This window comes from Esox lucius, chromosome 19 (genome assembly GCF_011004845.1).
Source record: "Esox lucius isolate fEsoLuc1 chromosome 19, fEsoLuc1.pri, whole genome shotgun sequence".
NCBI classification, from domain to species: Eukaryota; Metazoa; Chordata; class Actinopteri; order Esociformes; family Esocidae; genus Esox; species Esox lucius.
The window spans coordinates 3,616,842-3,631,293 of NC_047587.1; the positions used below are offsets into that span (position 1 = coordinate 3,616,842).

The window sequence follows — 14,452 nt, forward strand, 5'->3', positions numbered from 1 at the left end:
GTAGGCCGATTGAGACAGATTCTCATTTGCAATGGTGACCTGGCCGAGACAAAGCGCAAACGTGCAGGACAACATACAGTTACACACAGTACACAGAGTACAAAAATACAAAATGAAGTAGAGTCTGTAAGAGGTGCCATAACACTTCCTCCACCATCCTTCACAGAAGAGGTGCCATAACACTTCCTCCACCATGCTTCACAGAAGAGGTGGTATGCTTTGGCTCATAAGCAGATGTTCACCTTCTCATTACTTCTCCCTTCCCATCTTTCTTTTAAGTCGCTGAGGGTTTACTGATCTGGCCAAGAAGGGGTTTTTATTGAACTAGGAAATAATTATTCTGTCATCCACCTCAGATATCTTTTGTAGTCTATAAGAATGTGCTCAACTCGAAAATCTATTTAGGAGATTCAATTAATCCTTGTACATTTTCAATACGGAATTCCAAAATGCAACATTGCTTAAATATTAACAAAATGCGTTCTGAACCTTGTGCTCAAATTAGCTTGTAAATTATAATACATTAAAGGAATCATTGCACTCCAACCCAATTTTCAGATGAGAAATTACATTGAGAAACACAGAAATGCGTATACAAAACAGGTAATTTACAAACATGCAAAATGGTAAAAATCACAATATCAACTCCCAAGGGACAGAACAACTGTAGCAATATCAGCCACATCTGGAGCAGGCATGATGCAGAGGTTTATTAAGCTGACCAGTTCTACAAACATATACTGCCAAGGTCAGCCAGACATGGACAGAGACACCCAGGTCTAACTAAATTGGTAATTGGTTTATAAGAGTGAAAATAAATCTCTGGGGTTTGTGAGAATTGCTTATATCCACGGTATCTCCAAATCTTGTGTCAAGGCACTGCACGATGCATCACGCTTAAGTTCTTAGCTGTGGTACAATGATCATGTACCAAACCCGCTTGTGCCTTATTCCTTACGTATACCGATTTACTGTGATGCCACTTAAAGCAGAGAAAGAGCAAAGAGAAGTTATATTATGGTTTGGGGTGGCATTCATGCATCAGGGCCGGGCCAACCTGCCATAATTGGTGTACTTTCAATAAGTGCTCCCTAAAGAAATTGCATTTCTGTTTATTTTTGGAAAGTAAGTGATTGCAAAGTATTAATATCTCAGTGTCAGTTGTTGAATTAAGTTGCCTTTATCTGTTCAAGTTCGAAGTGTTTGTATTTGTCATGAAATGCTTAGTTTCCTTACTCCGCAACAGAGCAGATAAGAATAAAAACAGTATGATCTAAATCAATTCATGTTAATGTATGATCTGTTCATATCTGTACACATCTGAGCAAAAAACGAATTTTCTGGGTGTGTACATACCTATATAAAAATGCACCTTTAGCAGGATATATTCTGATTAACCATGTATTTTGTAGTAATACCACATCATTTGTGGTGTATTATTTTTTTCTTTTATATTTTACATTTCTATTTTATGTAATGTTTGTTAATATGTTTTATAATTGTCTTACTACTGGCGCCGTAGGACGTTTGCCTGATACACCATGTGGCTAAACAAGTGAACTACACACAGACTGATTACAGCTGTACATTTAGATTTTGGATTTAGCTGTAAATATGCGGTGATCACTGTACATTTCATTGTATTCTGTAATATTTACTCTTTAGTATTTTCATGAATAGAGAGTGTATGTTTCGGCTCAGTGATATTTTGACAAAGGCATGTGTTATCATTTTATAATACTAGCTATTCAGACAGTTAACCAAGCAAAAATATGAATACCTGTTAATATGAGTAGAATTCCTTATGTTGTAATATCATGTTGTTATAAACTATTTGTGTGACAATTATTTACACTGACTACACTAGTATTTTACAAATATGTTGAAATCTTTATTTTCCTACACTCACGGCGGCGACGTTCAGACATTGCACATAGTTAATCACTCATGGCGACGTAGCACATTGTTGAACACTCACGGCGACGTTCAGACGTTGCACATGTGAATTCACTCACGGCGGCGGCGTAAGAAATTTTGACAACTTCTGTAACGCCGTCGCCGCCGTGAGTGATTTACATGTGCAACGTCTGAACGTCGCCGTGAGTGATTAACAATGTGCAACGTCTGAACGTCGCCGCCGTGAGTGTAGCAAAATAAAGATTTAACATTTCAATCATGGGGGTATAACAACATATTTGTAAAATAATTACAAATAATAAAATAATTGTTTACTCTCTTTCCACTATAGCTATGTCACTATCAGTAAGAAAGCAGTGGTAAGAAAGCTGTTGTAATAACAAACCTTTATCGGCACAAAAGGAGCACAAATGGTTGAGCCTATTTTGAGTTAATTTTACCTATAAAATATCATTATATATCTAGCAGCACAAACAAAACATTTTAAGGCACAAACCAGCACGAACGATTAAGCCTATTTTGTCATAGATTTGCGCTACATTTTAAGTATTATTCCTAAAAAATATTTTATAGTTAATTCTAAAAATATTTTATAGTTAATTTATAGTCACTCCGCCCCCCAAATCCTCCAAATTCACCCATAAATGATTTTGTTTGTGCCGTTATAGTTTTTGTGCTGCTTTCATATTTTAAATATTAAATAATATGTTATAGATCAAATTCACTCAAAATAGGCTCAATCGTTTGTGCTTCTTTTGGGTCGGTAAAATCCTTCCTTTTCAACTTTTTTTGGAAAGAAAAATGAAATGTCTAATATATAAAACGCTGCTTCAGTACAATGAAAAATGTAAATGCACAAATGGAGAACAATTGAGCCTATTTCGATGGAGTTTTTAGCATGTTGTGGGGGCTGGTGACACCATACCCTATAATTAAATATCTAATATTTAAAACACCGAAGCAGCCAAAATGAAAATTGTAACGGCAAAAAGTGCTGCTATACTTTTTTAGATATGAAATAATATTTTATAGGTCAAATTCACTCAATAGGCTCCATATGTGCTCATTTTGTGCCGATAAAGGTTTGTTTTTGTGACTGCTTTCTTACGGATAGTTACAGAGCTATAGTGGAAAGAGATTAAAGCCAGTGCGTTATCCAGTAGGAATAGGTATGTACCAAAAACTGTAGAAGCACAAACAAACCTTTCAGCGGCACAAACAGAGCATACATGATTGAGCCTATTTTGAGGGAGTTTGGAGTAGTTTGTGGGGCTGGTGACAGCTAAAATTAAATGTCTAATATATACAACGCTGCATCAGCACAAACGAAACTTTTAACGGCGACCTAAAGCATAAGAGATTCACTCACGGCGACGTTAAGCCAAAGAGATTCGCTCACGGCGACGTTAAATGGGAGCAAGTTGACGGTAGGTCGCTTATCTACATCTCCGTGGCAGAATCCACCCCCCATATTATCAGTGGCCATTCCCTGATTCCACTCCTAATCAACAGTCCCCACATCAATTATCCAGCTGTTTAAATGCCAACTGTTTTCCCCCCAGGCTCTATTGGCTGCTGTAGTGATGGGCAGAACGATGCTTTTCGAAACACCAAGACAATCGAAACATTTGTGTCGAGGCTTTATGAAACGCTCAAAACATTTTACTTGAGTGACATCTGCCGGTGAGAAATAAAAATCAGATGTTCAGTGTCCATGGAGACGCATTTTCCCACATTAGGAGAACGTGTTTCGTGGCTCAACAGTTTGGTCCGTGTGCTTCTTGTAAAATATGGGGTTTGTATCCCACTTTCTTCTTGCCTTTCCACCTTGCTTTTCATTTAACCATTCCTCCATCATGTTTTGGATGATAAAGGCATGTGGGTGAGAAGGGTTTCATTACTATTCCCTTTGCAGTAAATGAGACATTATTTGAACAACAATAAAGATTGCTAAAAAAAAAACTGAAGATCAGCGGGATCTGAACCAGCGTGGCCTTATTCAATAGAAAGCGGCACTATTTACTAGACCACTGGTGAAACAGTCTGATAGGAAAGGTTTTACCTCAATTGCTAAATAGAGCTTTGTGTATGAAAGTGTCGACACCGATCGGCAGGGCGCTCAGGCGCCGGAGAATTGTGGAAACCTGTGCTTTGCAACAAGCACTTTAAAACAACTTTCTACTAACCAGACTATTTTCACACACACACAGCTAACTCTCACAATCACTCATTCATCTCACACATTTTTCTCTTGCCCCAAATAAACAGAATTAATTCGAAATTATTGGTATTGCCACAAAGTTCAAAGTCAGTCAAGTCTCGGACACTCAATCGACTTTTGGTGGTTTCGTTAAATATCACGTGACAGTTTCGACACCTGCCGTCGGGTGACCAGAAATGTTTCGGAACCTGGATCCGATACAGTGAGTGTGGGTAGGGGTATTGAAAAGCTCGGAACAGTATCGAGCGTGTGTGCATAGCAGCCCATCACTACTCGAGACATTGTTCCAATGCAGTGTGTCGAAAGACTGTCATTCTGATTTCATTTTTCATTTACAATTCATTGCATTCCACGCTTTCTTGAATGGAAATATTATTCATTTGAGTTGCCAACCTAAAATGTTTGTGTTTCATAAAAAATGTTACATTAATCATACACGGCGTGGTTCACAGCACAAACTCCGAGCACATTTCTTCTGCTCGATCCACGTGATCATATGCGTAAGTGCGCTAAGTGCAGATGCAGAAGCACTCCACCAGGTGGCTCCCTAATAATAGCTATACACGAATTCTGCTGCTGAAATATGGAGAAACTTTGGTTTAGAAGGGGTGCATTCGTTCAGAACGAATGATCTTCCCCTTTCTAATGCTTCATCCAAAACTGTTTGACTGTTGCAAGACTTCTTTTCCACCTGACAAAATGGCTAAATAAGATTAAGAAGAAAAGAACAGAGTCATGGAAGCTGCAACAATTTTTAGAAGTGTTGAAACTCTGGATCACATGATACAAGTCACTAATCTGCAAAGCGCCAATACAGGACTAATGTAAACTCATTAAACCAACTCTGACATTTGCCAGACGTGACAAGGCTTCAAACTATCAGAAAGGTATCAAGGGGATACAAAGTCACAAGTTGCCCAGTGACATAAGCCCACCAAATCAGCTAAATGCCTTCCATGCTCGCCTTGAGACAAGTAACACTGAACCATGCTGGAGAACACCTGCTCTTTTCCTGAGACAACGTGATGTTGCTCTCCCATTCTGATGTGGACAAAATAGTACACAGGGCTTGACAAAATAGCAGGACATCAACACTGTTGTTGCTTGGTCCATGGGATTTCATGCTGGGTGTTTGTAAAACTGCTGATGTAAAAAGGGCTTTATATGAATACAATTGATTGATTTGATTGATGTACTCAGGTAATGCAATGTCATCATGAAGTCCCTTTTATGGCCCATGTTGAGGGCCATTTTCCAGGATCTCTGGACTCCAACTTGCCTACAGCCACAGCAGGTCTACAGAGGATGTCATCTCCATTGCTATTCACTTGGCTGCAACACACAGAGAAGAGAAACATCTGCTGTTCACTGACAATATTTCAACACTATCGTTCCTTCGCTACTCGTCACCAAGCTCAGAGTGCTGAGTCTAGACACCACGCTGCAACCTGTTACTGGATTTTCTGATGGCCAGACCTCAGGCAGTGACGATTGGCAACACAACATCCTCACAGACTCTTCACACTGTCCTGTGTCCTTTGTTTTACTCCCTGTTCATTCATGACTGTGTGAGACCATCTCCATCTTCAAACTTGCACACAACAACACAGTTATAGGCGTGGTGACCAGCAACGAAAAGTTTGCCTACAGGGAGGAACAAAAAAACTGCCATTGTGGTGACAGGACAACAACCACTCCCTCAATGTCAACAAGAAATTAAGAATACTGTTTGTTGACTTTTGGAAGCAGGAAAGGGAACACGACCTAATCCATACCACATTACATACACTACCATTCAAAAGTTTGGAGTCACTAGAAATGTTCTTGTTTTGGAAAGAAAAGCCTTGAAAATAACATCAAATTGATCAGAAATACAATGTAGATATTGTTCATGTTGTAAATGACTATTAAAGCTGGAAACAGCTGAGTTTTATTGAAATATCTATAACCCTGTTTCCAAAAAGTTGGGAAGCTATGTAAAATGCAAAAAAACCAGAATGTAATGATGTGCTAATAATTTATCCCTACATTTCATTTAAAATAGTAGAAAGACAACATATAAAATGTTGAAACTGAGAAATGTTATTGTTTTTGGAAAAATACATGCCCATTTTGAATTTAATGCCAGCAACACGTTTCTAAAAAGTTGGGACAGGGGCATGTTTACCAATGTGTTGCATCACTTCTTATTTAAAAAATACTCTAAGTGTTTTGGGAACTGAGGAGACCAATTGCTATAGTTTTGAAAGTGTTTTCCCATTCTTGCTTGTTATAGGCTTTCAGCTGCGGAACATTTCAGGGTCTTCTTTGTCATATTTTGTGTTTCATAATGCCCTAAATGTTTTCAATGATTTCTTTCACTATAGAGCTATAATGTCATAATACGTGCAGAATGTGGTTTGGCATTGTTTTGCTGAAATAAGCCTTCCTTGAAAAAGATGTAGTCTGGATGGCAGCATAACCTGCAACAAAACCTGTATATATTGTTCAGCATTAATGGTGCATTCACAGATGTGTAAGTCACCCATGCCATGTGCACAGTTGCACCGCAATACCATCACAGATGCTGGATTTTGAACTGTGCGCTGATAACAAGCCAGATGGTCCCTCTTCTCTTTAGCCTGGAGTACGTGGTGTCCATGATTCCCAAAAACAATTAAACATTTTGATTAGTCAGACCACAGGACAGTTTTCCACTTCGCCTCAGAGAAGGAGGTGACGTTACTGGATCTTGTTTTTATATGGTTTCTTTTTTTCATGGCAGCGTTTTAATTTGCATTTGTGGATGCAGCAACATACTGTGTTCACATACAACGGTTTTCTCACGTGTTCCTGAGCCCGTTCAGTGATTTCCACTACAGAATCAAGTATTTTTTTAATGCAGTGCTGTCTGAGGGCCCGAAGATCATAGACATCCAAAAGTTTTTTTGCCTTGTTTTTTCCATACAGAGATTTCTCTGGATTCTCTGAATCGTCTTATGATATTATGTACCATAGATGATGATATCCCCAAACTGTTTGCAATTTTACGTTGAGAAACATTATTCTTACATTGTTGCACTATTTGGCTGCACAGTCTTTCACTGAGTGGTGAATCCCACCCCATCATTACTTTTGAAAGACATCCTCTCTGGGATGCTCAGTCATGTTAATGATTATTAGCCAATTAACCTAATTAGTTGTGAGATGTTCCACCAGGTTTTTTTTTGCATTAAACAAGTTTTCCAGTCTTTTGTTGCCCCGTCCCAGCGTTTTTTAAACTTGATGCTGGCATCAAATTCAAAGTGGGCATATATTTTTCAAGAAACAATAACATTGATATGTTGTCTTGGTACTATTCTCTATGGACTGTAGGTTTTAAATGATTTGCACATCGTTGCATTCTGTTTTTCTTCACATTTTACACAGCATCAAATTTTTTTAAAGAAATGGGGTTGTAAATAGGTGTCCAGGCCCATTGTCAGCAACCATTAGACATTTATCGAAGTTACTTCAGACAAGTCTATGTCATGTTTCAAGTCACTGCATGCAAGTCAGAGTCAAGTCTCAAGTCTTTTAAGCATTATAGGCTATTGTTATAGTCTATTAGCCCAAAGTAAGTCCTTTGAAATTAAGGTGAATTTTTTGGGGATTACTATTATTTTATGAGCTATTTTAAATCAGCAGTTGAAAATCTAGTACACTAATACTGAATTGCAACATTTATTATAAACATGCATTTTATGTTTAATTGAAGTATGATCATGTTGAGGCTGGGGCTGGCCTTTTCTATGAGCCATTAGCCAAATTGTCTGACTATTATACATAGGTTAGCAATGAGTGAACATCTCTCTGTGTTCAGTATGGTTATATGTGTCAGCTAGTTATTAACTACTGTAACTAGCTGGCAAACAGCGCCCAGTTCTTGACAGCAAGCTAACATTAGGCTTCTCACTAAATGTTAAAAATCTTTGTAGCCAAATGCGAATTCTACGAATGGAACCGATTCACTTTCGTTAATGTTACCTATGTGACTTTCAACTTTAATCGCTTGAGGTACCAGACCAGAACAAGGAGGGACGGCAGGTTTTTTCCTTAGTTTTAGCTATTCTATATTTACCTTCCAAGGCACGAGTCCAATGACTACAAGTCTGCAACCATCAGTCCTATGGCATGCTGTGTTTGCTAATCCAAGTTTTTCATTTTAAAAGACTAATTGATTAATAGAAAAACCTTTTGCAATCATGTTAGCACAGCTGAAAACTGTTCTGCTGAATAAAGAAGCAATAAAACTGGCAGCAAACAACGTTATAAAAACAGAGGTCATGACTTCATGCTTTGAATAGGTTTAATAAGTTTGCATAGAAAAACAGAAAAAAATGTTCATAATAATGTAGAGATGGAAGTTAAAGTAGTTTAATATGTTTAGACAAATCCTTTAGATGAAAGTGTTTAATATGTCCTACAGTTAAAAGGGTCAGTCTGTGACTGGTATCACCATTTCTTCAAATTGAAAATCCCTGTTGTGTTTGAATCACAGACTGTCTCTTTACTTAAAAACTTGTTTTTACATTCTTTTTAAAAGACTGTAAATTGAATAAAATACATTAGTGCTTGTCGTCACACTCAGTCACACTGCAGCCACACTTATTAATGTAAGTATAGGACTGAGAGGTCTTCTTTCCCTTAGAGCAGACCATATCCACCTGCCTCACACTGGTCGACAACTCCTGACAGCAGGAGCAGGAGTGCATCAAGCCCATTTTCACTGCAGAGTACCTAGCAAATGGAACAACACCAACAGCACTGTTAAGAAAAACAGCAATGATTCATTCTGCCATGAGTCAACAGGGAAAATTACAAACTCCCACTGAGTTCTCAAATTTCTGGAGAATTAAAAAGTACCATGTACATGTTCAACATTTACTTGCCTTGCCCTTATCTGAAACATGTCCTGTCTAGGGGGTGTACCTGTATAATCAACTGCTTTCTCGCTACAAAAACAGAACGCCTCTTTTATCAGCCATTCTTGCTTTTGATCATTTCAGGTTTATTTTTACACCTGGTCGTAATTATTACCTCACATGTGTTCCTGATCACTGTCCCTTTTCAAGTTTCTCGGTTGGATATCTTGTTGGTCATCATTTGGATTTTGTTCCGGTGTAACTTCTCTTTTCAAGTCTTAGTTTCTATTATGTAATGTCTTAGCTCTTTATTAAAAGTTCTCCCTGTGACCTGCCTTCAGTCAGCAGTGATACACATCTTATTATTTAGAGATGTTCTACTCACATAGAAGATGTTCCACAGGCTCCCCCACAGGCTGCCAGCTCCACTGGTACAACAGACCTGCAGTCTTTAACCTGGAGGTAGGTGGTGTTCTTCTTCACAGCACAATTACTTGTAATGCCTGAGAGAGAGACAGAGTTAGTCAGGAAGAGGTGAGTTTACCCCAGAGGCGTCCCTAGAATCATAATACATTTGGGGCTTAGCTGGATTTCCTTATCTGGAAATCAATGGTGACTTCGTAAAACAACCTAGCCTTTGAGGAAGTCTATTTAAAGGCATTCCACTCCCTGGCAATGACACTGCAGGGATAATTCATGTGAATTTCATCACTAGGTTAAAATTCACATTTATAATGACAAATTCATAATTAAACAGTAATTGTAATTAATATGCAACATTTCCAACAACACTGTTTACAAGTAGAATGTTTGCTCAAAACAGATTCTGCATTCCAGGCTATTAAAATCCAATAAATCACCATTACATTTGTAAATTAGTAATAAATCTTATAAACAAAAACGGAAAACATTTATTTTGCTGTATCATTATTTTGAAAAGAGGTCTTTGGATTAATAAACATAAACATGTTTGTGAATACAGCTGTATACAATTTCACACTAATCATAACTATTTATCAAGAAATAATAAAAAAGACTTACATGATACACAGCAGCCATTTGCATCAGTCGTCTCAGTTCCCTGTAATGTCAAAGTACAGCATGCAGTTCAAATTTGGATTTCAATAGTTAGTCTATGACAGTCTACTGAACTATTTACTAGGGCGTAAAATAATTATGACTTGATAAAACCAAGTGATGTGCCACATCTGTAGATCTATTGATAAGTTCATGGTGTTTGCAACAAAATGGTTGTGGGTTCGAATCTCACGGGGGGGCAGGCAGTATAAAAATATAGAGCTAAAATACTTAATGTGTAAAAATATCCCATATTACTACAAATTTTCTGTTTGCTGTAATGATGAATTTACATTGATGCATAACACACACATTTTACATGTTCAGTGATTTAGCCAATCAAAGGGTCAAGATAAAGGGTTAAGTGCAGAGTTCCTGCTCATTTTCTACCCTCCATTCAGCTGTTCTCATGTACTTACAGGGATGCAGTCTTCAGGACGGAAAACTGGACACTGTATTTTGGAATCCACAGGGATGAACTTGTTTTTTATCTTTGTGCAATTATACTGCACACAGGAATCATTAGGGGACGACCAAACATCCCCAGGCTGTGGAGTAGAAATCATTAATCATCATTAATAAATAACAATTAACACACAATTGATAAACTATTAATAAATAAATAATTTGATCATCCACATGGCTGCACACTTAATCTAATAAACAGGAAAATTACCCAAGGCTTATTTGGAAGAAGAATAAATTATCTATATTTCTCAAAAAAAATAAAATACTTGTTAATAATCAATGCACCCAATACACTAATTTGATAAAATTACTATACAAGCATAAAACTTTAAGTAAAAATAAATAAATAGAATACCATCAAACAATGGTACATCTGTGTTTTAATACTAATGTAGATGCAAATCATCCATCCATCCATCTTCTACCGCTTATCCGGGGCCGGGTCGCGGGGGGCAGCAGTCTAAGCAGGGATGCCCAGACTTCCCTCTCCCCAGACACTTCCTCTAGCTCTTCCGGGGGGACACCGAGGCGTTCCCAGGCCAGCCGGGAGACATAGTCCCTCCAGCGTGTCCTAGGTCTTCCCCGGGGTCTCCTCCCGGTGGGATGGGACCGGAACACCTTCCCAGGAAGGCGTTCCGGAGGCATCCGAAAAAGATGCCCAAGCCACCTCAGCTGACCCCTCTCGATGTGGAGGAGCAACGGCTCTACTCTGAGCTCCTCCCGGGTGACCGAGCTTCTCACCCTATCTCTAAGGGATCGCCCAGCCACCCTGCGGAGAAAACTCATTTCGGCCGCCTGTATCCGGGATCTTGTCCTTTCGGTCATGACCCAAAGCTCATGACCATAGGTGAGAGTAGGAACGTAGATTGACTGGTAAATCGAGAGCTTCGCCTTGCGGCTCAGCTCTTTCTTCACCACGACAGACCGATACATCGACTGCATTACTGCAGAAGCTGCACCGATCCGTCTGTCAATCTCCCGTTCCATCCTTCCCTCACTCGTGAACAAGACCCCTAGATACTTAAACTCCTCCACTTGAGGCAGGCACTCTCCACCAACCTGAAGTGGGCAAGCCACCCTTTTCCGACTGAGGACCATGGCCTCGGATTTGGAGGTACTGATTTTCATCCCCACCGCTTCACACTCGGCTGCAAACCGTCCCAGTGCATGCTGAAGGTCCTGGTTAGAAGGGGCCAACACGACAACATCATCTGCAAAGAGCAGAGACGAAATCGTGTGGTCCCCAAACCTGACACCCTCCGGCCCCTGGCTGCGCCTAGAAATTCTGTCCATAAAAATTACAAACAGAACCGGTGACAAAGGGCAGCCCTGCCGGAGTCCAACATGCACTGGGAACAAGTCTGACTTACTGCCGGCAATGCGGACCAAGCTCCTGCTTCGGTTGTATAGGGACCTGACAGCCCTTAGCAAAGGACCCAGGACCCCATATTCCCCAAGCACCCTCCACAAGATGCCGCGAGGGACACAGTCGAATGCCTTCTCCAAATCCACAAAACACATGTGGATTGGTTGGGCAAACTCCCATGAACCCTCCAACACCCCGTAGAGGGTATAGAGCTGGTCCAGTGTTCCACGGCCCGGACGAAAACCACACTGTTCCTCCTGAATCCGAGGTTCTACTATCGGCCGTATTCTCCTCTCCAGAACCCTGGCATAGACTTTCCCGGGGAGGCTGAGAAGTGTGATCCCCCTATAGTTGGAACACACCCTCCGGTCCCCCTTCTTAAAAAGAGGGACCACCACCCCGGTCTGCCATCCCAGAGGCACTGTCCCCGACCGCCACGCGATGTTGCACAGGCGTGTCAACCAAGACAGCCCCACAACATCCAGAGACTTGAGGTACTCAGGGCGGATCTCATCCACCCCCGGTGCCTTGCCACCGAGGAGTTTCTTGACCACCTCTGTGACTTCAGCCCGGGTGATGGACGAGTCCACCACTGAGCCCTCATCCTCTGCTTCCTCAATGGAAGACATGTCAGCGGGATTGAGGAGATCCTCGAAGTACTCCTTCCACCGCCCGACGACATCCTCAGTTGAGGTCAACAGCTGCCCACCTCTACTGTAAACAGCGTTGGTAGGGCACTGTTTCCCTCTCCTGAGGCGCCGGATGGTTTGCCAGAATCTCTTCGAGGCCAGCCGATAGTCCTTCTCCATGGCCTCACCGAACTCCTCCCAGGCCCGAGTTTTTGCCTCCACAACCACCCGGGCTGCAGCCCGCTTGGCCTGTCGGTACCCGTCAGCTGCCTCAGGAGTCCCACAAGCCAACCAGGCCTGATAGGACTCCTTCTTCAGCTTGACGGCATCCCTTACTTCCGGTGTCCACCACCGGGTTCGGGGATTGCCGCCTCGACAGGCACCGGAGACCTTACGGCCACAGCTCCGAGCGGCCGCTTCGACAATGGCGGTGGAGAACATGGTCCACTCGGACTCAATATCTCCAACCTCCCTCGGGATCCAGTCGAAGCTCTGCCGGAGGTGGGAGTTAAAGATCTCTCTGACAGGAGACTCGGCCAGACGTTCCCAGCAGACCCTTACAGTACGCTTGGGCCTGCCGAGTCTGTCCAGCTTCCTCCCCCACCATCGGATCCAACTCACCACCAGGTGGTGATCAGTTGACAGCTCCGCCCCTCTCTTCACCCGAGTGTCCAAGACATACGGCCGCAGGTCAGATGAGACGACAACAAAGTCGATCATCGACCTGCGGCCTAGGGTGTCCTGGTGCCACGTGCACTGATGGACACCCTTATGCTTGAACATGGTGTTCGTCATGGACAAACTGTGACTAGCACAGAAGTCCAATAACTGAACACCACTCGGGTTCAGATCAGGGGGGCCGTTCCTCCCAATCACGCCCCTCCAGGTGTCACTGTCGTTGCCCACGTGGGCGTTGAAGTCCCCCAGTAGAACAATAGAGTCCCCAGTCGGAGCACTTTCCAGCACCCCTCCCAGAGACTCCAAGAAGGTCGGGTACTCTGCACTGCGGTTCGGCCCGTAGGCACAAACAACAGTGAGAGACCTATCCCCGACCCGTAGGCGCAGGGAAACGACCCTCTCGTTCACCGGGGTAAACTCCAACACATGGCGGCAGAGCTGGGGAGCTATGAGCAAACCCACACCAGCCCGCCGCCTCTCACCATGGGCAACTCCAGAGTGGTGAAGAGTCCATCCTCTCTCAAGGAGTGTGGTTCCAGAGCCCAAGCCGTGCGTAGAGGTGATCCCGACTACCTCTAATCGGAACCTCTCAACCTCACGCACTAACTCAGGCTCCTTCCCCGCCAGCGAGGTGACATTCCACGTCCCTAGAGCCAGTTTCTGTGTCCAGAGATCGGGTTGTCTAGGCCCCTGCCTTCGACTGCCGCCCGATCCTCTTTGCACCGGCCCCTTATGGTCCCTCCTGTGGGTGGTGAGCCCACGGGAGGGCGGCCCCACGTCACCCGTTCGGGCTGAGCCCGGCCGGGCCCCATGGGGGAAGGCCCGGCCACCAGGCGCTCGCATTCGAGCCCCAACCCCGGGCCTGGCTCCGGGGTGGGGCCCCGGCTGCGCCATACCGGGCGACGTCACGGTACTCAAAATTTTATTCTTCATTAAGGGGTTTTGAACCGCTCTTAGTCTGACCCGTCGCCTAAGACCTGTTTGCCTTGGGAGACCCTACCAGGGGCATATAGCCCCAGACAACATAGCTCCTAGGGTCACTCGGGTACTCAAACCCCTCCACCACGTTAAGGTGGCAGTTCTTGGAGGGGTAAGGCTTACAGCACCTGGTATTCCCAGGCGGTCTCCCATCCAAGTACTAACCGGGCCCGACCCTGCTTAGCTTCCGAGATCAGACGAGATCGGGCGTGCTCAGGGAGGTGTGGCCGTAAGC

The 14,452-nt window shown here is 42.6% G+C and overlaps 1 protein-coding gene and 1 non-coding gene across 2 annotated transcripts; both read right to left on the reverse strand.

Annotated features, from left to right (window-relative positions):
* Nucleotides 1-8,458: 8,458 nt before the first annotated feature.
* LOC117593331 (intestinal mucin-like protein) lies at nucleotides 8,459-11,027 on the reverse strand. The gene is made up of 5 exons (XM_034288139.1): nucleotides 10,922-11,027; nucleotides 10,518-10,646; nucleotides 10,063-10,102; nucleotides 9,407-9,524; nucleotides 8,459-8,896 (listed from the first exon to the last, which is right to left on the reverse strand). The coding sequence occupies exons 1-5, from the start codon at nucleotides 10,982-10,984 to the stop codon at nucleotides 8,725-8,727; spliced, it is 522 nt and encodes a 173-aa protein (XP_034144030.1). The 5' UTR covers nucleotides 10,985-11,027; the 3' UTR covers nucleotides 8,459-8,724.
* A 3,306-nt stretch (nucleotides 11,028-14,333) lies between these two features.
* On the reverse strand, nucleotides 14,334-14,452 carry LOC117593434. The gene has a single exon (XR_004574837.1). It is a non-coding gene; the product is annotated as a 5S ribosomal RNA (ribosomal RNA).

What these genes read in the sequence shown, in the direction of transcription:
- LOC117593331 (XM_034288139.1), bottom strand. Translation starts at nt 10,984, where the DNA reads ATGGATGGATGGATGATTTGCATCTACATTAGTATTAAAACACAGATG. An exon ending in AAATGGCTGCTGTGTATCAT is followed by an intron (nt 9,525 to 10,062) that starts GTAAGTCTTTTT and finishes TCTCTCTCTCAG; the next exon opens with GCATTACAAGTAATTGTGCT. An exon ending in GCCTGTGGAACATCTTCTAT is followed by an intron (nt 8,897 to 9,406) that starts GTGAGTAGAACA and finishes TCCATTTGCTAG; the next exon opens with GTACTCTGCAGTGAAAATGG.